General features: G+C 39.7%; 1 protein-coding gene across 2 annotated transcripts in view; it reads left to right on the top strand.

Annotated features, from left to right (window-relative positions):
* The first annotated feature begins 707 nt into the window (after nucleotides 1–707).
* NPHP1 (nephrocystin 1) overlaps nucleotides 708–23,563 on the top strand; it is a 57,528-nt gene continuing 34,672 nt past the window's right edge. The window contains exons 1-11 of one of the 2 annotated variants that reach the window (XM_056124383.1): nucleotides 708–820; nucleotides 2,813–2,886; nucleotides 5,405–5,465; nucleotides 8,188–8,312; nucleotides 8,833–9,106; nucleotides 10,138–10,239; nucleotides 12,388–12,488; nucleotides 12,800–12,842; nucleotides 13,505–13,589; nucleotides 15,188–15,282; nucleotides 18,087–18,215. In XM_056124383.1, coding sequence (XP_055980358.1) covers nucleotides 752–820; nucleotides 2,813–2,886; nucleotides 5,405–5,465; nucleotides 8,188–8,312; nucleotides 8,833–9,106; nucleotides 10,138–10,239; nucleotides 12,388–12,488; nucleotides 12,800–12,842; nucleotides 13,505–13,589; nucleotides 15,188–15,282; nucleotides 18,087–18,215 — 1,158 coding nt within the window. In that variant the 5' untranslated portion in view covers nucleotides 708–751. Of the gene's footprint in view, nucleotides 821–2,812; nucleotides 2,887–5,404; nucleotides 5,466–8,187; nucleotides 8,313–8,832; nucleotides 9,107–10,137; nucleotides 10,240–12,387; nucleotides 12,489–12,799; nucleotides 12,843–13,501; nucleotides 13,590–15,187; nucleotides 15,283–18,086; nucleotides 18,216–23,563 lie in introns of both variants that reach the window. The other variant, XM_056124374.1, reaches the window with a different exon arrangement.

Here is a 23,563-nt window from a genome sequence, read left to right as displayed (position 1 = left end):
GGAAAACCTGACCCAACATCCCTGAGAGTAGTTGCCAGATATGGATCTGTTCAGTCAAGCTGTAGAACAGACAGAATTACCGTCCTCATAGAATTTAGGAAGGCAGGGGTTGGAGCAATAGCATAGCGGGTAGGGCGTTTGCCTTGCACGCTGCGGACTCGGGTACGATTCCCAGCATCCCATATGGTCCCCCGAGCACTGCCAGGATTAATTTCTGAGTGCAGAGCCAGGAGTGATTCCTGTGCATCGCGGGATGTGACCCAAAAAAAATTTAGGAAGGGAGCGTGCAAGAAGGAAAGGAATCAGCTAAACGCTGGCAGAGCATTTTAAACGCCTTCTGAAACGGCTTATGTAATAAACATTTGTATTTGTATCTAGGAGCTCATTCAAGAGTTTAAGGGAGTTTCAAGGGAGTTTACTGTATTACGAATCCTTGCTTAATCCATTCTTGGGTTGGGAGAAAGCGCGCAGTTCAAGGCCCAGAAACCAACAACACTCTATAGTTTCAGACGCCAGGGCCGTGTCCCCGGTCCCACTACTCCTCGGGAACTGGCCGGGTAAAGACGCCTAGACGGGTTCGCCCAGGCGGGGCCGAGGGTCCAAGAACCGCGGAGACAGCAGGGTCCACCACTCGCCCGCACCCACCCGCCAGAGCCGGGCTGGGCGACGGCGCGCGGCGATGACGTCACGTTCAGGAGCCACGGCTTTGGTTTCCCCGGCAACCGGCTGCCTCTGCGCGGGGAAGCGGGAGATGCTGACCAGGCGGCCCCGAGATCCCCTCCGAGCTGTGCAGCGCCGCACCCAGGAACTGAAGCAACAGGTATGGTCTGGCTGTTGAGTGGTGGGGTCTGAGCTATTTGAAGCGCCCAGGGCCCTGGCGGCGGGCAAGATCGGGGCGCATTTTAATCACGGGACCCGACTCCTAACCCACTTTCTAGAGGCTTAATCCACCCCCAGCCTCAGTAATCCAGCAGCCAAGCAGGGTTTGAACCTCCCAAACTCTTACTCCAACCCTGGTAATCCAGCCCCAAACAGGATTTGAACCCCTCAAACTCCTACTCCAGCTGCTAACCACATGCAAGGCAAGTACCCTACTCGCTGTACCATCATTCCAGCCCGTTAAAGAGATTTTATTAGGGAACACAGCTGTGATAAGACATCAAGTAATAAAAATAATATAACAATGAATATATAGTATGTTGATAAACGTTGTACTCTATATGTGTACAGAAAACATAGATGGACATACTGAGATGATTATTTTCTCTTCATGCTACCGGTGACTTATTGGATATGCCAAAGACAGTAAGAACAAGTCTCACAATGTTACTGTGCCCGCTCGAGCAAATCGATGAACAAAGGGGGACAGTGCTACAGTGCAGTGCAGTTATATTTTCATCGTTGTGAGCATCAAATATATACCACCTTAAAAATAAGAAAAAAGGAAAAGTATGCCTTGTCTCTTTTCTGATATTCAGAGTTCACATTGTTATTTTCTTGCAATCTGTTTCGTTTTTTGTCACACTTGGCAGTGCTCAGGGCTTACTCTTTGCCCTGTGCTCAGGGATCACTCCTGGAGGTGCTGAGGGTAGGGAGGAGAAGGGGAACCTGGACCAGCTGCACATATGTCATGCGGCTTACCCGCTGTACCTGCTCTCTGGCCTTTTCTTGCAATTTTTAAGTTTTCATTAACTGTGTTACCAAGTATTATTTTCTGTAAATAAAATTATTTTGCGATCTTTAAAAAAAATTTTTGGAACCACGTCCATAAGGGCTTAGGCTTATATCCTGACTTTACATTCAGGAATCACTCATGGCAGGCTCAGGGGACCATTATAAGAGGCCAGGATCAAGCCCAAGTCAGCCACCTGCAAAGCAAGCACCCTACCCACTATACTGTCACTCTGGTTTCCAAAAATAATTTTTTTTTTTTTTGCTTTTTAGGTCACAACCGGCAATGCACAGGGGTTACTCTTGGCTCTGCACTCAGGAATTACCCTTGGCAGTGCTCAGGGGACCATATGGGATGCTAGGAATTGAACCCGGGTTCCCGGGTTGGCCACATGCAAGGCAAACGCCCTACCCGCTATGCTATCGCTCCAGCCCCCCAAAATAATTTTAAAGATTGTAAAACTTGGAACAGTCAGATAGTTTCTGAATGGTCAATCCGTTTGAGACTTATTTAAAAGCAAAATATTTGATGGCTATATATATATGAATATATACACGTATATACATACACATATGCTTATTAAGTGACAAATATTAAACTAGGCATACCATGGATGCTTTATTTAGAGGGAAATATATTAATAATTACAGTTTATTTTAAAATACATAAAATGATTGAGGGATAGATTGACATGTTTAATAAGGGTGGTGGTCACTGTCACTGTCCTCCCATTGTTCATCGATTTGCTCGAGCGGGCCCAGTAACGTCTCCATTGTGACAATTGTTACTGTGTTTGGCATATCGAGTATGTCACGGGTAGCTTGCCAGGCTTTGCCATGAGGGCAAGATACTCTCAGTAGCTTGCCAGGCTCTCCAAGAGGGGCGGAGGAATCGAACTCGGGTCAGCCATGTTGGCTGTTTGCAAGGCAAATGCCCTACCGCTGTGCTATCACTCCAGCCCACGGGTGGTGGTAAAATGTAGAATTGTGGTGGTAGATAAATGAGCTTCCCTGTACAATTCAACTTCATTGTACTCTGGAAAGCATATTATAAAATATTGTAAAAAATAACCAAAACTTTCTTTCCTGAAGTTATGATATTTTGCAATAAGATCATTTAAACTTTCTCTATTTGTTGTAGGTTGAGAGTTTGCTTTCTGAGAGCCAAGTGACAGAAATTACAGAAACCAGTAAAAAGCGAGATATTTACCAAAGGTAAAGTATATTTACTTATTTGAACTTTTTAGAAATTGTGCCAACTTTAATGAGTATTATTTACAGCATAGAAATTATTTTAGGATTTCTTTTTTTTCATATTAGTACAGTTTACAAAAAGATAAGATAATGGCTGGTTCTAGAGAGACAGTACAGTGAGTAAGGTTTGCCTTGCACATGGCTGAGCTGGAATAACAAACACCTGAGTGTCACTGGGTATGGCCCCCAAACCAAAAAAGAATCCCCCTAAGCCCAAAGACATAAATATGGAGAGGTAAATCAAATTACACTATTGATATTTTTGATTAGGATTAAGATATTATATTTCAGGTGTTTTAAAGATAGCATTCAGAAGACCATGAAATTCACATTTTAAAAAAATATTTATAATAATTTAGAAAATATTATTTCTCATTATCCTTGTTTCTTTGTTTGGGGGACGTTCTGAACAGTGCTTAGTAATAGCACAGCAGGTAGGGCATTTGCCTTGCACACGGCTGACCTGGATTCGATTCCTTCATCCCTTTCGGAGAGCCTGGCACGCTACCGGGAGTATCCCGCCAGCATGGTAGAGCCTAGCAAGCTCCCCGTGGCATATCTGATATGCCAAAAACAGTAACAACAAGACTTACAATGGAGACATTTCTGGTGCCCACTTGAGCAAATTGATGAACAACGGGAGGACAGTGTGACAGTGCTGCAGTGCTACATATGGTCCCTGAGTCCCACCAGGAATGATTTCTGAGCTCAGAGCTCAGAGCCAGAAGAAAGCACTAAGCACTGTTCGGAATGCCTCTCAAACAAACAAGGATAATGAGAAATAATATAGCGGTAACAGCAAATAAGATAATTCAAAATGTAGGGCAAAGAGATACAGGTAAGTATAGCATGTACCTTGTATGTGACTCTGATTTGCCCTTGGCACTACATGCAGTCCTTGAGTATCAACAGGAGCATTTCCTGAGTTTAGAGCCAGGAATAAGTCCTAAGCACCATTGGTTGTGGTCCAAACTCCTTACCTCAAAAAATCACATAGATGGGCCCAGAGAGATAGAATAGCAGGTTGGGAGCTTGCCTAGTATGAGGCTGACCCGGGTTCGAGTCCCAGAACCCTACATGGCCCCCTGAGTACTACTAGGAGTGATTCCTGAGCACAGAGCCAGGAATAACACCTGAGTGTCACTGAGTATGGCCCCCAAACCAAAAAGAACCCCCCTAAACCCAAAGACATAGATATGAAGAAGTAAATCAAATTATACTATTAATATTTTTGTATTAGGATTAAGATATTGTATTTCAGGTATTTTAAAGATAAAGCATTCAAAAGACCATGAAATTCACATTATTTATTAAAAAATATTTAGAATAATTTAGAAATGTCTTAAGTCAGGCATTCAAAACTACTTAAAACTAAAGTAAAAATGTAAATGAATTGTAAAATGTCAAAAAGGGTTTTATTAATTTGTTATTAGGATTGATTGGTTAAGGGGTTTGTTCAAAGTAGATAAATTGATAATAATATGAAAGTGAAGGTGATATACTTGCTTAATTATTTCTAATAGTTAACATTAATAGGTTGAATTTAAAGTTTCAAAAAAGGCTACATTTAAAATTTTAATTTTAGTAAATTAACAATCATTTTAAAACCCAAGTAACTATAATGTTCTCTGTGTATAAAAGATCATCCATCCCCATATAGCATTTTATTTATTTAGTTATTTTGGTTTAGTGGGCTATACTCAAGTGCTCAGGGCTTATTCCTGGTTCTGCGCTCAAGAATCAGTCCTAGTGCGGCTTGGAACCCCAGTGATCATGTATAAAATAACGCCTTCTATGCTGTTCTTCCCTGCTGTCCTATCTTTCTTGCTCCTCATTTTTGCACTTTTCATTTAAGTGTCTAAGACTTGAGCTAAATTATTTGAGCCGTGTATGGAATGATGAACACTGTGCCCAGTTGGAAAGGACAAGTTCACATGGGGACGGTGATGTGGTAGAAAGGGAGCTCGGAACCCCAGCTGCCTTTTGCTCTTCACCGTCACTGAAGTGCTACCTGCGCCTTGCAGAACTTTGCTGTCTTGAGCTGAAGTGGGGATTGTTAGGTGGCTCAAAAGAGGGCATGCATGTAAGTGCCTGAGTATTGTGTGTGATGCACAGTGACTTAGCTGTTAACTACCGTTATCAGTTGTATCATGACTAAATTCTAATTTTCTGGGATTTTAAAGCAGGAGAAACATTTCTACCTTGGTGTTCTTCCTATTTCAGAGCTAGGAAACTGAAGCCCCAAGACACCCCAGCCTTTTGAGCGTTTTGATTATTCTGTCTGGGTACCTTAGAATTGGTTGTAAAGATCACACCTAAGCTGGTGTGGAAAGTGTTTGCATGTGAATATTCACCATCATCTATGTAGTTCCTAATCCTCTTGCCTACTTACAGAATGAGATATAAACTTATAAGGTAACATTCTGCTTCTGACAATAGGGAAAAAAATTAACATTTTTCTTTTTCTTTTAAAATTTAGATGTATCCAGTTAAAGCAAGCAATAGATGAAAATAAAAATACTCTCCAAAAATTAAGCAAAGTAAGTGCCACAGTTAATCATATAACAGAAGACCTGTCTTTCTTTTTTTTTCTTTTTTTTTCTTTTTTTATTAGTGAAACACCATGAGGTACAGTTATAGGCTTACAAATTTTGTGCTTGGGTTTCAGTTATACAATGATCAAGTGCCCATCCCTCCACCAGTGCCCATCATCCATCACCACGGGTCCCAGCATCCGCCCCCCACCCCCCATCCCCCCGTCCCATCCTGCCTCTGTGGCAGGGTATTCCCCCTTGTTCTCTCTCTCTTCTTTTGGGTACTGTGTTTTGCAAGAGAGGCTTTGAGTGGCAATCATGTTTGGTCTATAGACTACTTTTAGCATGCTTCTCCCACCCTGGGAGGGTCCTCACAACACCCTTCATTTGGTACTCTCTTCTCTATCTGAGCTTCCTTTTCACCTAGAACGTGGGGCTGGCCTTCCATTCATGGAGCAAAATTCCTGGTACTAATCTCAGCCATTCCTGGGTGTTAATCTCCCTTTTTGTTGCTTTATGTTCCCCAGATGAATGCAATCTTTCTGTGTCTATCCCGCTCTTTCTGACTCATTTCGCTTAACATGATACTTTCCATGTAGTACCACTTGTATGTAAATTTCATAACTTCATCTTTTCTAACAGCTACATAGTACTCCATTGTGTAAATGTACCAAAGTTTCTTTAACCAGTCATCTGTTCTTGGGCACTCAGGTTTTTTCCAGATTCTGGCTATTGTAAAGAGTGCTGCAATGAACAAACAATTGCTGATGTCACTTCGACTATACCTTTTTGCCTCTCTGGGATATATTCCCAGGAGTGCTATAGCTGGGTCAAATGGCAGATCAAATTCTAATTTTTTGAGAGTCGTCCATACTGTTTTCCAAAAGGGTTGGACCAGCCGGCATTCCCACCAGCAGTGAAGGAGGGTCCCTTTCTCGCCACATCCACGCCAGCACCGGTTGCTTTTGTTCTTGTGGATGTGGGCCAGTCTCTGTGGTGTGAAATGATATCTCATTGTGGTTTTGATCTGCATCTCTCTGATTATTAGTGATGTAGAGCATTTTCTCATGTGCCTTTTTGCCATTCGAATTTCTTCTTTGCGAAAGTTTCTGTTCATTTCCTCACCCCATTTTTTGATGGGGTTGGGTGATTTCTTCTTGTGGAGTTTAACCAGTACCTTGTATATCCTTGATATCAACCCCTTAAGACCTGTCTTTAGACAAGATTTTTCCTTAGGTGGAAATTGGTGGCCGTGGGTGTGTTCTGGGCTGTGCCTCTGTCATGAGTTCTCCCTGGGCCAGAGCTGATCTGGCCAACATGCCCCATGGCTAGGCCTGTGCTTTGGAGCAGAGAAGAGAGGCCTCATATTCAGGTTCAGCTGGGATGAACAGACCCAGAACTGGGAGCTCAGAAAGTCCAAGCAGCAACTATCTTTATTTTTGAATTGTACAGCTTTATGCTTTATAATTTAGAATTGTTTTCTTTGTTGTAAGAAGAAATAATAAAATTCAATCCTTACTGTAAGTTGTGAAGAAAAGCTTCTCATGTCCCCTGACGGTTCAAATCCCAGTGACCTTGCAGAAGTGTCAGGAACCGGATTTCCCCTGGTTGTCTCTTCCCCCCACCCCCACCTTCTTTTCAAATCTGAACTTGAGCTAGGTGTCCAGAGACTCAGAATATTTTCTGTGAAAATATCTTTGTCAGCTTGTCAGACCCCCTGAACACACCTGAATTAAGTGGCCACTGATATCTCTTCTGAGTTTCTGTTTTTGGGGAGAGAGCATGGTAGTTGGGACCACGTCCAGCCTTATTCCTGGCTATGTGCTCAGAGATCACTCCTGGTGGTACTCAAGAACCATCTTTAGTTCCAGGGATCAAACTGAGGTCAACCACATGTGAGGCAAGTACCTTACCCATTGTACAATGTTTCTGGCCCCATCTTTTCTAAATTTCCCCAGTGTCTCAAGTGATACAAAGAAAGCTGCTTTAATTTCTTCCACTTGTGACCCCTTTCTATCAATAAGTTTTTATGTGACATTGTGTATAAATGTGTGTAAAATAAGTATACAAAGAAAACATTAAAATAAATTATACAATTATCTTAAAATCATTTTTTTTCTTTTTGGGTCATACCCAGAAAAGCTCAGGGTTTACTTCTGGCTCTGCACTCAGGAATTACTCCTGGCAGTGCTTGGGGGACCATATGGGATACTGAGGATCAAACCCAGGGTGGACACGTCCAAGGCAAACACTCTACCCGCAGTATTGTTGCTCCAGCCCCTTAAAATAAAATTTTAAAAGGCTATACAACCCTATATGATGTTGTGACCCATAGTTTAAGACAACTTTTGAAATTTGGAGGCAGACTGACCTTCAATTAGAAAACATAATGTCATTGTTCCATAGATGAGGAAACCAAGGTCCCTAAGTGACCTTCTCATGTCTAATAAGTGACACAACCTGGGTGCGATGCCTATCTTTGACACCAATGCCAGCCTTCTCCCTATTGACTAGAGATGGTCTGTAACAACAAGGAAACTAGGAAAAGCAATAATACAATGTAATTTTTCATCGGACTTGCACTCAAGCATAGTAATCTACCGTTCTCTAAACTCCTCTCTAACATAGATATTTGCTTTATCATCTAATACTTCTGGAGGATTACTTCTTAATAAGTAGGACATTGAAATAAATCTTTCCATGAAAACAGCCTTCTCTTCTCTTGTAGGCCGATGAACCTGCACCCGTTGGAAACTATAATCAGAAAAAAGAGGAGGAGCACAGTCTTTTGGATGATCTTACTTGCAAGCTGCAGGAACTTGCTGTGTCCCTAAATACAGAAAACAGAACTGAGTATGTGTCTTTCCTTCTTACTTTCCAGTATTATGTTACCAATAGTTTCAGTGTTTGACTCAATATAGACATGTACCGGTACAGATATAAACAGTTGGCAATAGCAATATAATTAATCCATATTTGCTTATTGTTAGCCCTAGAATATAAAAAGCAGCAGACATATAAAGCAGCAGAAGTTTTGCCCTCTGCCTTTGGTTATTTATAATGCAGTTGGAGAAGCAAAACAGAGATCTAAAAGCCAAATAAACAAATATTAGAAAATAGGGATGATGCCTATAATGGCAGTTTTAATGATATGAGCAGATTATTTCAAATCTTATATGAAATAGTTGATGCAATGATATGAAAATTATATGAGCTATCATGATATTTGGACGATTATATGAAAGAGTGGCTTCAAATGTGGTTTCTGTATATGTAAGCTATGTTCATACTTGATTTGTTCCATACATTCCCAGGAATCCTTATCATAGAGAATAATAAGAATAGTATAATGAAATAGAATTATTATTGTTAGAGTTGAACATACTGAAAAAGAGGAAGATGATGATTCTTCTGAAGATGAAGAAGAAGAAGAAGAAGAGGAGGAAGAAGAGGAAGAAGAAGAAAAAGAAGAGGTTGATGATGATGATGAAGATGATGATGAAGAAGAAGAAAGTGAAGAAAGCAGGGATGAAGAAAAAATAGAAGAGGAAGAGAACGAAGAAAGTAAATCTCACCAGCAGTCAATAAAAGAATACATTGCTATTGGAGATTTTACTGCTCAACAAGCTGAGGATCTTACATTTAAGGTAGGTGGAATAAAGACCTAGGGATGTTTGCATACCTAACAGAGCAATTAAACTCTATTTGTATTATATGTTCCTGGTAGTAAGGTCGAAAGACTAAATCTGTTGACTGGTTAAAGAAACTTTGGTACGTCTACATAATGGAATACTATGCAGCTGTTTAGGAGAGATGAAGTCATGAAATTTGCTTATAAATGGATAGACATGGAGAGTATCATGTTAAGTGAAATGAGTCAGAAAAAGAGGGACAGACATAGAAGGACTGCAGTCATTTGTGGAGTATAAAACAACATAACATGAGGCTGACACCTAAGGATAGTAGATGCATGGGACAGGAAGATTGCTCCATAGCTAGAAGCCTGCCTCTTGAGCAGAGGGGAGAAGGCAGCTGGAATTGAGAAGGGATCACTAAGAAAATGATGGCTTGTGGAACCGATTGGGATGGGAGATGTGTGCTGAAAGTGGATAATGGACCAAACGTGATAACCTTTCAGCATCTGCATTGCAAACCATAATGACCAAAAGTAGAGAGAGAGAGTATGGGGAATAGTGTCTGCCATGGAGGCAGGGGGAGGGTGGGAAAGGGGGGGGTATACTGGGGATATTGGTGTTGGGGAATGTGCACTGGTGGAGGGATGGGTGTTTGATCATTGTGTTATTATGACCCAAACATGAAAGCTTGTAACTATTTCACAGTGATTCAAAAAAATTTTAAGAAAATTAAATAAAATAAAAAAGAAGAAAGACTAAATCCATTGTAAATAGTTGTGATTTTTTAGGCAGAAGTTACATAATCATTTCCATCCATAAGATGATATTGTAGAATTAAGTGTGGGGCCCCTGAAAATGATGGCTGAAGGGTAGCCCTTTTGAATCTATAATTTGGATGAGTGTTAAACTTCCAAATGATACCTTCAGATTCAGGGGGAAAAAATGAACCATTTACCAAGAATCTATTCCAAAGCATTAAGTAATGAAATAACAGGCCTGACTGTTGATTTTCATTAACTTTTTAAACTTGATTTTACATTTAGAAAGGGGAAATTCTCCATATAACTGAAAAACACCCTGATGGTTGGTGGAGAGCCAAGAATGCCAAAGGAAGTATAGGTCTTGTTCCTAGAACCTACTTGAAGGTTAGTCTTTGTTTCCTTTTCTCTTTCAATAATTGTTTTTTTTTCCCTCATAAAATGTTTATCTACATTCTTTGTTCTATTAACTACTGACAGATTTGAGACATGGAATTTAATTTTAGAGGAAGAGGGCATGGAGAAAACCTCACAGAGAATTGTGAAGCATTTTTTCACAGTGAAGATGCTTTCTGGATTAATGCTGCTCATGAAAGTTCAAAGACATTTTTGGTTTGTTGTAAAAAACAGCCGCAGTAACTTTGTGTTGATTTCCACAAATATATGATCACTTATTAAAACGTTAGCATATTATCTATATTTGTTTGTAGTAAATTCTTCATATTTCAAAAATACAGCAAGGTCTTTAGACTAGGTGTCTTTATCAGTGCTGTCCACAGAAGAAATATAAAGTTAATCACAGAATTTAGAAATTTGTAGTATTCACGCTGAGATCTTTTAATTGAATTTAATATTTTATTTTAGGCACCATAATTTATAGTCCTGTTCCAACACCACTGCCTTCATTGGAGATTCTGTTTCTCTCCACATTGTCTTATTTCTCCCTTACTGTTCATACCCCTCCACCCCCAGCCAAGATCTTTTTTTGGACACCACTTTTGGCACCAGTGGGTAGGGCGTTTGACTTGAACGTGGCCGACCCAGCCGACCTGAATTTGATTCCTCCATCTTCGATTCCTCTGCCCCTCTCGGAGAGCCCGACAAGCTACCGAGAGTATCTCACCCGCAGAACAAAGCCTGGCAAGCTACCCGTGAAGTATTCGATATGCCAAAAGCAGTAACAACAAGTCTCACAATGTTGCCAGCTTGAACAAATTGATGAACAACTGGAGAACAGTAACAGTGACTTTTGGCACCAAGTGTATGGTTTTTATCCAACAGATAAATGTTTCTTTCCAATAGCAACTAGATATCTAGACTCTCAAATCAAATCTTACACTAATTTAAAGTTATCCAGACCCCACAAATTAAGTGGTCAGGCCCAAAAGACTGCCCCAGTTCAGATACTGGTCATCAGTCCCTGGGGTCACCTGTGCTACTAAGAGACTGATTTTAAACTTGGAGGATCCCATGTACCCTCCTTAGGTTTGATAATTTTCTAGAAGGCATCATAGAATTCATGAAATAATTTTTGTGTATTAGCTTATAATATCAAGGATGCAAACTAAGAACAGCCAGATTGGAAAGATTTAAAGGGTCAAGGTGATGGATGTGACGGGAGAAGGGCTGAGATCTTTCTTGGCTTCTGTAGTGCTGTCTCAGCACTCTAAAGATGGTCACCAGCCTGGACAATGTCTCAACTGCCTTTTTTTTTGAGTTTATTGTATAGAGGTGTCCTTATGTCTGCACAGCTGATCAGATCAGTGGCCATTGTAGATTAAGTTCAGTCTACAGCGTTTCTCCACACTCTCCAGGTGAGGCTGGGGCCCTGAAAGTTCCAGTCTTTCAGGGGCGGGTTCTGGGTGCCAGCCTTTTCTTGAGGCTATCTGGTACTCTCACTTCATTATCATAAGCTCTTATGAATGGCAGTGACATTACAATCTCTGAGGAAATTCCAAATAGTGTAGTAACTGTGTCCAAAACTATAAAGGCAAAATAAATACTTTTTTTATTCTTCCTCACCCACTAAAAATTAAAATAAAAACATTTTAATAATATATTTCATATTATCCAAATATATAAAATAGGAACATTTTAACATATAATGAATATTAAAAATTCCTTCTTTTCTCATGCTAAGTACTTCAAATTTCAGCGTATATTTTACACTGCAAAGCACAACTCAGTTTGGACAAATTACATTTCATATGTTTGATGAGAGGTACTATCCAGCCCCGGTCCAAATATTCTGTTTCAATAAATGCTATAGTATTCAAGTATTCTATAGAATAGGTATTTAGGTGGTTATTGACCTAAAGAACTATATATATGACAAATATGATAATATGATTATATGGTAGCTAACATAATGACTATGATAATTGTACTATATGTGAAATTGAAATTAGCTTGTACTATGAGTTATAAAAGATCGCTTTAAGTAATGGTTTTAACAAAATTAAGACTTTCTGAGAATATCTTTGTGAGCTTATCTTTGTATCAGGTAGAGCATTTCACATTATAATATTTTTTCAGCCCTATAATGAAGAAGAAGAGCAAGAATCAAGTGAAGAAGGCAGTGAAGAAGACGTCAAGGTGGGGAATGATTCAGCAGAGGGAGCTGAAATGAAACAAAGGTAAACAGATGTGGGGGAAACAAATGTGGGGAAGAATTAGGCTGAGGGGACTTTTTCCTTATTTTTACTGTTATGAACAACTCGGAAATTGCTTGAAATGGGAGCAACTTGCATCTGACATCTGTGCTTCTAATAGTATTTGCTTAAAGAACATTATTTAAGATCATGATTATTTTAGTGCATGTTATTCTATTATAATTTCATCTATTATGTGTTCAGAACTTAAACTTGCATGGATTCTTCCCTTATTAATGAAGTTGCCAAATTGAGGAAATAGACCATGCAGTCTTCTTGCCATTTTGTCTCCCCAGTACTGATTCTCACTGGAGTGCTGTTCGAAAAGCTGTCTCAGAGGTAGGTATTTCTTGTCTTGTTAATGATAGATCATTTTGTTTTTGAATAGTTCTGATCGAATTCTGAAACACTATAAAATGCTGGAGATATTGGAAGTTAACTTTGGGACATGAGGCAGTCATATAGAGATCTTAAAGCATATTTTTCTGGCCTAGTCAATCTCTGTTCTGGGTGACATTAGATCTTTTCTGTAGGAGAAATAAATTTGAGGACTTTGAAATCTCTTGTTGAACTTTCATTTCAGTGAAACTCATTTGGGTAAAATTCAATTTTAGTTACTATTTGAAAAATTCTCAAAAGCTCAAAGAAATAAATTATTTATGGTCTTTATCATTTAAAAATTGTGAAAAAACCATAAAACTCTACTTACCATAAGTAAACATAAACACTTTAGTTGATAAATATTATTCTAGACTTTACTCTGCCTTTAATTTATATGGACCTGCAGAGTGAGTTTGTGTGTGTGTATGTGTGTGTGTGTTTTCACTTGAACATACACCAAAACAACCATGCATTCTATAGTGCACATTGATTTGGATGTTAACTCCTCAGTCACATAACAGTGCATTGTGGGGTAGTGGGACTGGAGCTGGGCTTTGGTGGGGGCGTGTTGAAAGCAGCTGCTCTGTTGTGAGCATTTTTGTGTTCACGTTCCTCAGCAGATACATACCATTGACACGTTAACCACAATGGGAGCCATACCTTCAGGGTTCAGGCCTTCCACACTCTTCCAGCTTCTGGAAGAAGGTAAGTGTTATCAGTCACATTAATTCTTATTTTTTTCTGACAGCCAGAAAAAGCTGTAGAAGATGTTGAATTACACACCTCTCGGGGGTGGGGGTGGGGGTGGGGCGCATCTTTCACTTGGTCCTTCCTATGACCTGGAAGGAAGGCTTGTGAGCATGGGGCGGTCAGTCTGTTTCCCTGTACTATGGGTCCCCTCCTCTCTCCTCTGTGATAGAAGCCCGACTCTCTCGGTGACCACCCCCCCCTTCAGAAACTAACCCTTCCAGCTCTCTTCATTCCAGCTTGTCTTCCTTTCTCTGCTTGTCTTCACAGCAAGCCTTTCCCAAAGAATTATCTGTATTTGCCATGTCTGTTTTTGTTTGATTTTAATTTTACTTATTCTTAGATTTCTCTTCTACTTTCATCCGTAAGCTTGTTTGGTGGTGGTGGTGATGGTGGTGGTGGTGGTGGTGGTGGTGGGGTGCTCTTCTCGTTATCCCAAGTTGTTTAGTTATCTGTGATGCTTTGAGGTTGCCCAGGTTGGAAAAGTGGCAGCCCTCAATGAATGCCCGGCTGGTCCTCCTTCAGGACCTCTGGGCTAATTTCTCCTTCCCAGAGATGCCTTCCTGAGTCCTGGCACTTACCCTGCTGCCTTTCTCCTGAGTATCCTTTATTGGTTTATTTTGCTTGTTCTCATGTCTACTTCTTTCTTTCTCCTTCTCATTTTTTTTTGTGCTGGTTGTAGTGTCTGGGGCAGCGACGGGGTGTGGGGGTGGGGAGGAAGCATTGCACACTTGTCATGTGCCCCTACAACACACTTGATTGCAGTGCGCTGGGGGTTGCTCTTGTGGTGCAACCACGATCACGAGCACACAGTGTTAGGGATCACACCCAGCATGTGGGGATGTTTTGAGAATCTAATTCTGGGCCTCACACCAGCAAGGCTGGGGCTCTGCCACTCAGCCATGTCCCTGCAGCCCCTGTTTATTTCTTATGTAGTTTCCCCCATCCAGCTATTGACTAATGAGAGCAAGAGAACGCATTCTCTGATTCTCATTTCTATTTCCAGCTCCTAGTAGGAGCTGAGTAGGAACACAAAATTATTTCTCAGATGAGTAAATGATGTACTAAATAGTGTACATAAAGCATGTAAAAGCAATATAAATGGTTTTTGTTAAGGAAAAAAAGAATGATTTTATAGTCTCTAAAATCTTCAATAAGTATGCAGCTTTTCTGTTTTATACAAAAAATATTGGACTGAATTATCTTCATTATGGGATATTTGATTGTTCTAAAAGTCTAAGATTTTTACCCTTTTTAAAATGATTTATTAGGGGAGAAAGAAAAAGAGAGGAGGGCATATTCCTGGAAAGAAAGAAACGAGCAGCCTTTAAGATGTTTTCTTTCATAAAGCTTCTTTAAGACCAACTTTTCTGTACTTCTAGCTTTAATTTCCTAGTTATTTTGATGTAAGAAATCTGTCTCTTAGGAAGCAAGTTTCTAGTCTGCAACTAAGTATTTTGTAGGTGTCTGTTACACAAGTTTATAGCATAAAATCATAGATTTTAGTTTTTTATTTGATTTATTTCTTAGAAAGCAAATGAAGAATTATTTTTCAGGGAATCAGTTTCAAGCAAGTTACTTCCTCCAACCAGAGCTCACTCCTTCACAGCTGGCCTTCAAAGATCTTTTGTGGGATGCTAAAACAGGCACTGTAAGTATAGTTACTGTCAGTGAAATGATACCTTTTCCAGATTGTCATGATTATGAGTATATGTAAAGTCTCTACAATGAAATGTTAATTGATTAATGCATTACAAAGTCAAAAAGCCTTTCTATATTATAATTTTGAAATAAATAAATACTTTCATAGTTGGGATAAAACTTGGATTTTTTGTTTGTTTTTTTTTGTCACACCTAGTCAGTGATTAGTCCTGGCTCTGTGCTCAGGAATTATTCCTGGCTGGGCTTGGGAGACCATAGGAATGCTGGAGATTGAATGTGGGTTGGACATGTGCAAGGCAAGTGCCCTCCACTCTGCACTGTTACTTTGGTCTCAAAACTTGAATAGTTTTTACCTTAACTTCATTTTGTTTCTATTCCCCATTGTTCTTTTCTTCTACTGTCTCAAGAAATCACCTAGATATCTATCTTAACCATTCTTTTCCTCATTTCCTAATTGGGAATAATAAGGGATTAGAGAATTATAGTATAGATAGAGATTAAGGCACTTGCCTTGCACGTAGCTGATGTGGCACCATGTATCGCCCCAAGCACTGTCAGAAGTGATCCCTGAACACAGTCAGGAATAAGCTCTGAGCATAGGTGGGTATGGCCCCCAAACCAAAATGAATGAATGAGTGAATTAATGGGAATAATAATAATACTTTCAACATAAAGTGTGAATTACATTCACTATGGAAACAGCTTAGAACGGTTCCTGTGCATGGTAAGAACTTAGTAAACATTAGGCTGTATCATGATTGTTATTGTTAACGATAGAAGTATTTTATTTAAGTAGGTATAAGGAAGTGGACAGTACTTGATGATTACACACTTTGGGGGAGAGCTTCAAATAAAGGATTTCTGTAATAGCCACAATTTAAAGTAGAAGATCCTCTTTATCTTTAATTCCTTGCACATTTATTTTTGCAAATGTAGCTCACATTAGAGCAAATCACTGCCTCTTTGTTTCTCCTCTTCCACTCCCTTCCTGCCCTGTCATAGCTTCAAAGGAAGAATGAGAGAGAATCAAGTGTGTTAAATTTTGTGGGAAGGAGTAGCATAGAATTTTAGTGCCTTTTTACCTGAGCATTGCCTGGAATTCTTTTTTTCTTTTTTTTTTTTAAAGTGTAGCCTGGAGTGATAGCACAGGGATAGGGCCTTTGCCTTGCATGCAGCCAGCCCTGCCGAGCCGGGTTCGATTCCTCCGCCCCTCTCTGAGAGCCTGGCAAGCTACCGAGAGTATTCAATATGCCAGACACAGTAACAAGAAGTCTCACAATGGAGATGTTACTGGGCCCGCTCGAGCAAATTGCTGAACAACGGGAGGACAGTGTTTTAAGTGTAGGAGTACTGCTATTTATTCAGCCACTGATTAAGCTGACTGAAGCAGGTATGAACTCCACATTACTTTTCTTTTTTAATTTTTAAGTTGTATTTTCATAAAGTTGTTCACAATACGGGCTGGAACAATAGCACAGCGGGTAGGGCGTTTGCCTTGCATGCGGCCAAACTGGGTTCAATTCCCAGCATCCCATATGGTCCCCTGAGCACCGCCAGGAGTAATTCCTGAGTGCATGAGCCAGGAGTAACCCCTGTGCATTGCCGGGTGTGACCCAAAAACAAACAAAAAAAGTTGCTCACAATAATTGTTTACATTCAACACTTCAACACCAGTCCCACCACCATTACATTTTCCCAACATCATTATTTTGAATTTTCCCACCACCACCCAAGACTGCTCCATAGGCAGATGCTAAATAATTTATTTTGTATTGCTTATTATGAATAGTAGCAGAAGTACGGCCACAAAAGCAGCCATGCGATCCTGGAATTCTAAAATATTTTAAATATTTGGGGTCCAAAGTCATCTCTGCAGTGTGCTGCTCTTTTCAGAGATTCATTTGTGAATCTCTAGATCATCACCGTTAGTGCAATTAAATGGTGCCTGGAGGCAGTTCTTGAGTATGACTACCAGGAAACCAGAAGGGTAGGAGATGGGGAGGTCACCCGTCCCTGACTCCATGTAGCCTGGAGTTTTCAGTCACTGGTCCTGAGTACCTGGGTTTTTCAGTGAATTCATTATCATGTGTGAGGAGATCAGGACAAGCCTGTGAAGATCAGTGGTGATCATGATGGTGATTGGGTTCTGGAGGTTTGTTGCTGTCAGGGTTCATTTGGGGCAGGTGGAGGGACACACCTCTATCCCTAGAGGTGCCCTGGTGAAATCAGCCTGGCGCAGGGTGGGAGACATCTCTGCAGTGTCCTGCTCTCTTCCAAGATCATTTGCCAGTCTCTGAATCATCACCTTTAACGTGTTTAAATGGTCTGATTTTGATCTCTTTTGAAATTTAATTTATGAGTCTCTGAAGCAAGGCTGATAAATAAGCTTGTATAGCTGAGCCAGAGGTGGTTTGTGGGTGTGCCTCCCACATGCCTAAGTTGCTGGGGTCTGGCCAGAGGCACAGTAGCAATTTTGGGGTATCAGGAAGCCTGAAAGCACTATCAGGCTGCTGTGGCACTTGCCTCACAGGTTTGCTGCTGTGTGGCACTGTACCCCCTGGAAAATTCTTAGTGTGAAATATTTTTGTGGAGTCAGCATGTAGTGTGTGTTGTGCTTGATCTGTTTATGATACTATTACCTGAAGAAATGGTATTATGAACTTATGTATAAAATGTTTCTTTTATTATTTTTATTTTATGTACACTTTCTTACTCTATAAAAGCTGCATCAAAATTGAGTCTGTTTTGCCATTCATAAAAATAGATGTTTTCTAGAACAGATTTTTCTCTCAGATTAGGTCAAGACCAAGTCGTGTTTCATTGATCCTGACCCTGTGGAGCTGTAAAATGATCCCCTTTCCTGGGACGAGCATCCAGGTTCTTAGTCGGCACATTCGCCTCTGTCTGTTTGATGGTACTAAGGTGAGTTGACTGGGGAGTTTATCAGTATACACCTGAATGGAAAAGCATTTTATTTTATTTTTAATTATTTTTTTATTAAGACCCTCTGATTTATAGTTATTCATAATTGAGTTTCAAGCATAAAATAGTCCAACACCAATCCCAACACCAGTGTCAACTATCCTCTACCCATGTACTCAAGATCCCTCCCACCTCCCAGCCTGTCTCCTTGACAGGCACATTTTTAAGTTTAGTGGTTGGTGTTTGGATCACTTGTTCAGTGCTGTTGACTTTGTGGTTTAGATATATAGATGTACCACACCTCGACACCATCAAGGTGCACAAGGCAAAGCCTGGCAAGCTACCCGTGACGTATTCGATATGCCAAACACAGTAACAGCAAGTCTCACAATGGAGATGTTACTGGGCCTGCTGGAGCAAAATCGATGAACTATGGAAGACAGTGCTATAGTGCAGTGCTACCTGTTTAACAATATCCAAATCAAATTATGGAGCCTTACCATCACCTTAGAAAGTTTCCATGTATCCCCTTCAGTTTTTTTCTTCCCTGATCACTGAAGAATATATTTTATTTATTATCAAGGAATTTAGTTATATGTTCAAATATATTTTATTTATTATCAAAGAATTTAAATTTTAAAAATACAAATAAATTCTTTTGCATTTTTAAATACGAAAAAAATTAATGTATTTGTGAGATCCAACTTAAAACATTGCTTAGATTGTGGTAGCTTTAAAAAAATTAGTTTGGGGCCGGAGCGATAGCAGAATGGTTAGGGCATTTGCCTTGCATGCAACTGACCCGGGTTTGATCCCTGGCATCCCATATGGTCCCCCAAGCACCGCCAGGAGTAATTCCTGAGTGCAGAGCCAGGAATAACCCCTGAGCATCGCTGGGTGTGACCCAAAAAGCAAAAAAAATAAAAAAATAAAAATAAAAAATTAGTTTGATCCACACAATTTGGTTGGGTGGAACAGAGTTGGGATGTAGAGGTGTTGGGGCCTGTCAGTGAGGGAGAGAGTTACATAGATGATGGGTGTGGTATTGGAATTACGTACATGAGAAAACAGTATTAATAGGTATTAATAGCACTATAAACTATAGAATCTCAGTAAAAAATTTTTTTAATTTAAAAAGGAAAACAAGAATATAATGTTGTTAGATACCAAGTAGAAAGAGCTCTACCTTTTTAATTTTTTTTAATGAAATACCATGCACTCTGAAATATTAATCATGATTTTATTCTTTTCGTTCTGTATATGAGAAAACTCAATATTAACTTTTATTAATTTCTGACATTATTATAGGCTGGAGCGATAGCACAGCAGGTAGGGCATTTGCTTGCAAGCGGCCAACATGGCCAACCCGAGTTTGATTTCTCTGCCCCTCTTGGAGTGCCTGGCAAGCTACCGAGAGTATCTGGCTGGCACTGCAAAGCCTGGCAAGCTCCCCTTGACATATTCGATATAACAAACATAGTAACAACATGTCTCACAATGGAGACTTTACTGGGCCCTCTCCAGCAAATCATGAACAATGGGAGGACAGTGACAGTAACAGTGACCATGAGATACAGTTGCAGACTTACGCACTTTTGTGATTATGTTTCAATCATCACAATCACAATCATCCTGTTGTTCTTGTTCCTTGATTGCCTCGAGCAGGCACCAGTAACGTCCTAGCCTTGAGATTCTAAAAAGTGCCACATTCAAGGCTCTTTCAGGGTTAGGAGAACGAGACTGGTTACTGGTATTTGGCATATTGGGTACGCCACGGGGAGTTTGCCAGACTCTGCCGTGTGGGCAGGTTTCAATCATACCTAACTTTTTAAAAATTGCTATTCTGTATATAATAGTACATCATATAGGGTGCTTGCTTGCATATGGCCAACCCAAGTTCAACCTCCAGCACCCCATATGGTTCCCTGAGCCCACCAGGAGTGATCCCTGAACACAGAGTTAAGAGTAATCTCTGAAGACCACCAGGTGTGCCTCCCCGAAATTATAGTTTTAATTACATGTGTCAGATAAGAGGTTTAAAATCTGTGGTATAATGTAATATAATTCAAGAGCTTATGAAAGGCAGAATGAGCAAGACTGAAATAAAGAATGGTCATGGTCACAGTCCTCCTGTTGTTCATCGATTTGCTTGAGTGGGCCCAGTAACGTCTCCATTGGAGACTTTGTTGTTACTGTGTTTGGCATATTGAATACGTCACGGGTAGCTTGCCAGGCTCTGCCGTGCAGGCGAGATACTCTCTGTAGCTTGCCGGGCTCTCCGAGAGGGGCGGAGGAATCGAACTTGGGTTGGCCATGTTGGCTGTGTGCAAGGCAAACGCCCTACCCGCTGTGCTAGAATGTAATGAAATTAAAAACATGAACAAAGGAAATAAAAGTTTATTCTTTGAAAAAAATTAGTAAAATTTAGAGATGCCTAGTAATAAGAAATTTTTAGAAGATATAAAACAAATGATTAATATCTGAAATGAATATGGAAATGTCAGCAGAGATCTCACAGACATTAAAAAGTAAAGTAAGTAAAGTAAAGGGCCTCCCGTTGATCATTGATTTGCTCGAGCGGGCCCAGTAACGTCTCCATTGGAGACTTTGTTGTTACTGTGTCTGGCTAGTCCGAAAGTAGTGAGTGGTCGCAAGGTCAACCTAAAGTCAACCTGCAGCAAGACATTAAAAACAGTAAGGGAATATTGTATATATCTTTATTTCAGGAGATTTGGCAATATGAATGAATACATTCCTTAAAAATCATAATTTACTAAAATGAACAGAAGATGAATTAGAAGTCTTGAGTAACCTATACAAGTTAAACTGAATAAAAATTTTTTCTAACAAAGAAAATTCTAGGACCATGTGGGTTCACTGGTTGATTCCTCGAAATACTTAAGGAAGAAATAACACCAATAGTGTATAAACTATTTCAAAGATTAGATAAGAGGAAATGCTTCCCAAGAAAAACATGTAAAATATGACAACATTTTGAGGAAGAATAATTACAGAATCAGTTTCTCTTGTGAATACTAAAATTAAAATCCTAAACAAAACGTTAGCAACTTTAACCTATCAATATTTGAAAAAATGTAGAATATCATGACTAATTATCATTTAGTCTAGGAATTCAAGTATAACTGTATATTGTATAACCAATATTAAACATCTATATGTATATCATTATATTTGTAATCTTTACAGAACTTTTGGAGAAACATTTCAATAGAAAAGTAAAAAGCATGGACACATTTCAACATTTTATTTAACATTTTTTCTCATATGAAGAGAAATATTTGGTCTTCTTTTGTTTTTAAAAAATATTTTATTGAGGTTCTGTGATGTGCAACACCTTTATTGGTGGTTTCCTATGCATGTGATTCCCACATCACACCCATCACCTGTGTGCCTCCTTCCCTACTTTTTGACTTTCCCTGGTTTTATTTTTTTTATTTCCTTTTATTATAGCTATATTAAAAGATAGAACTTAGGAGAACCTATGATGGCAGTTGTTTCACAGTATATCTGAATCAAAGCTTCATGCTATATATCATAAATTTATGTGTTAGTATGAGCTAGCTATTTCTCAGTAAGACTGAGAAAACGACCTTTACAAACTAGAAACATTAGGGAATTTCTCAAATTGGTAAAGGGCAGCAAGGGAAAATTAAAGCTAGTATCATATGTAATGGCAAAATTCTTAACTTTTCCCCTTCCTAAAATCTAGAATGTTTAAGAAATGAAACTATATAGTTCAATATTTTGATGGTCAAAGGTGTTCCTAGGCACTTAATAAAGAAAATCTAAATGAAACCAAGAGGCATATGATACTCAACATATGCTAAATCAGGGCTGGAGTGATAGCACAGCAGGTAGGGCATTTGCCTTGCATGCGGCCTACCCAGGTTCGATTCCCAGCATCCCATATGGTCCCCTGAGCACCGCCAGGGGTAATTCCTGAGTGCAGAGCCAGGAGTAACCCCTGTGCATTGCCAGGTGTTACCCAAAAAGCAAAAACAAAAAACAAAAAAAACCCATGCTGAATCATCTGAGAAATGCACATTAAAATTACAGTGAGATATGCTATGCAGGCCCACCCTAAATATAATAATATAGGCAAGTTTAAAATGAAAGGGTAGAAAAAAGGTGTCATTCACAAAATATTAATATCAGGCAAAGTAAGCTTCCAAAGATGGAAAATTTTGAGAAACAGAGAATTATATTACATAGCAAAAAAATACAGAAATGTCAAATCAGTAACCCGAGCTCTTTTCTGAGGCCGTAATCTGAGGAGTGAACAGGCTCTAGCCAAGCCAGGAGGCAGAATGCAAGTATAGACAGAGGTCCCACTGGATAGCAACATGAGAGTGGAAGAGCACTGTGGCTGGGTGGAGGGAGCCCGTGCAAGTGTGGGATACGAAATCTGAGACACAGGAGTACAGTGGAAGATGTCATGAACCATGATGTAAAGGCGTTTGGTCTCACACACAGGGAAAGCCATGGGAGGAACTGACATAGTTTAGTTTTATATTATGGAACGATAACCCTAAATGGCTTAAATCATTTGAGAGATTTGGCTACAATATGGTGGTCAAAAGGTCAAAAATCTCACTTTCAAAAAAATAAAGCCTGGAGCCAGCTTGCCTAGGTTCAACTCCAGCTCCGTCATTTACCACGTGTAGGAGGCTGATTGACTAGACCTTGCTTTATCTTACCTAACTGGCACATATTCTTAGGTCTGTTGGAAAGATTAAATGAGTTAATATAAATAATCACGTAGAACAATACAGAATTAACAGAAGTTCAGAGCATTATATGAGAAATCATTCTGAAAAGCTAGATTCTAGATGTGGAGTTGGAGATAAAAGCTGTGGCTGACAGGGTATTTCTTTTTTCTTTTCTTTTTTTTAAATTTATTGAATCACCGTGAGAACAGTCACAAAGCCTTTCAGTTCAAGTCTTGGTTGGTCATACAATGATCAAACACCCGTCCCTTCACCAGTGCACATTATCCACCACCAAGAACCCCAGTATATCCCCCTTCCCACCCACCCCCTGCCTGTGTGGCAGATTTCCACTTTACTCTCTCTCTACATTGATCACATTCAATATTATGACAAAAGACCCAACATTTTATTTGGAATTTTCCCCAACATTCAGACCTGCCACAAGACATATTAGAAAATTTGTTTTCTATTGTTAATTATGAAGAGCATATGATATCGTGTGATTGTAATAGTGGTCACGCGATTTTGGATTTCTGATATTTTAGTAATAAACCTAGAGGGATTACTGCCAAAAGCCCCTAGGTTCCGAGATTGGTATGTGTGCCTCTGGGTTCATGG

The sequence above is a fragment of the Sorex fumeus genome, unplaced genomic scaffold (assembly GCF_029834395.1).
Source record: "Sorex fumeus unplaced genomic scaffold, SorFum_2.1 ptg000006l, whole genome shotgun sequence".
In the NCBI taxonomy this organism is placed as follows: Eukaryota; Metazoa; Chordata; class Mammalia; order Eulipotyphla; family Soricidae; genus Sorex; species Sorex fumeus.
Note: the sequence above shows the minus strand (reverse complement) of the source record. Positions and strands in the feature narration are given on the sequence as shown.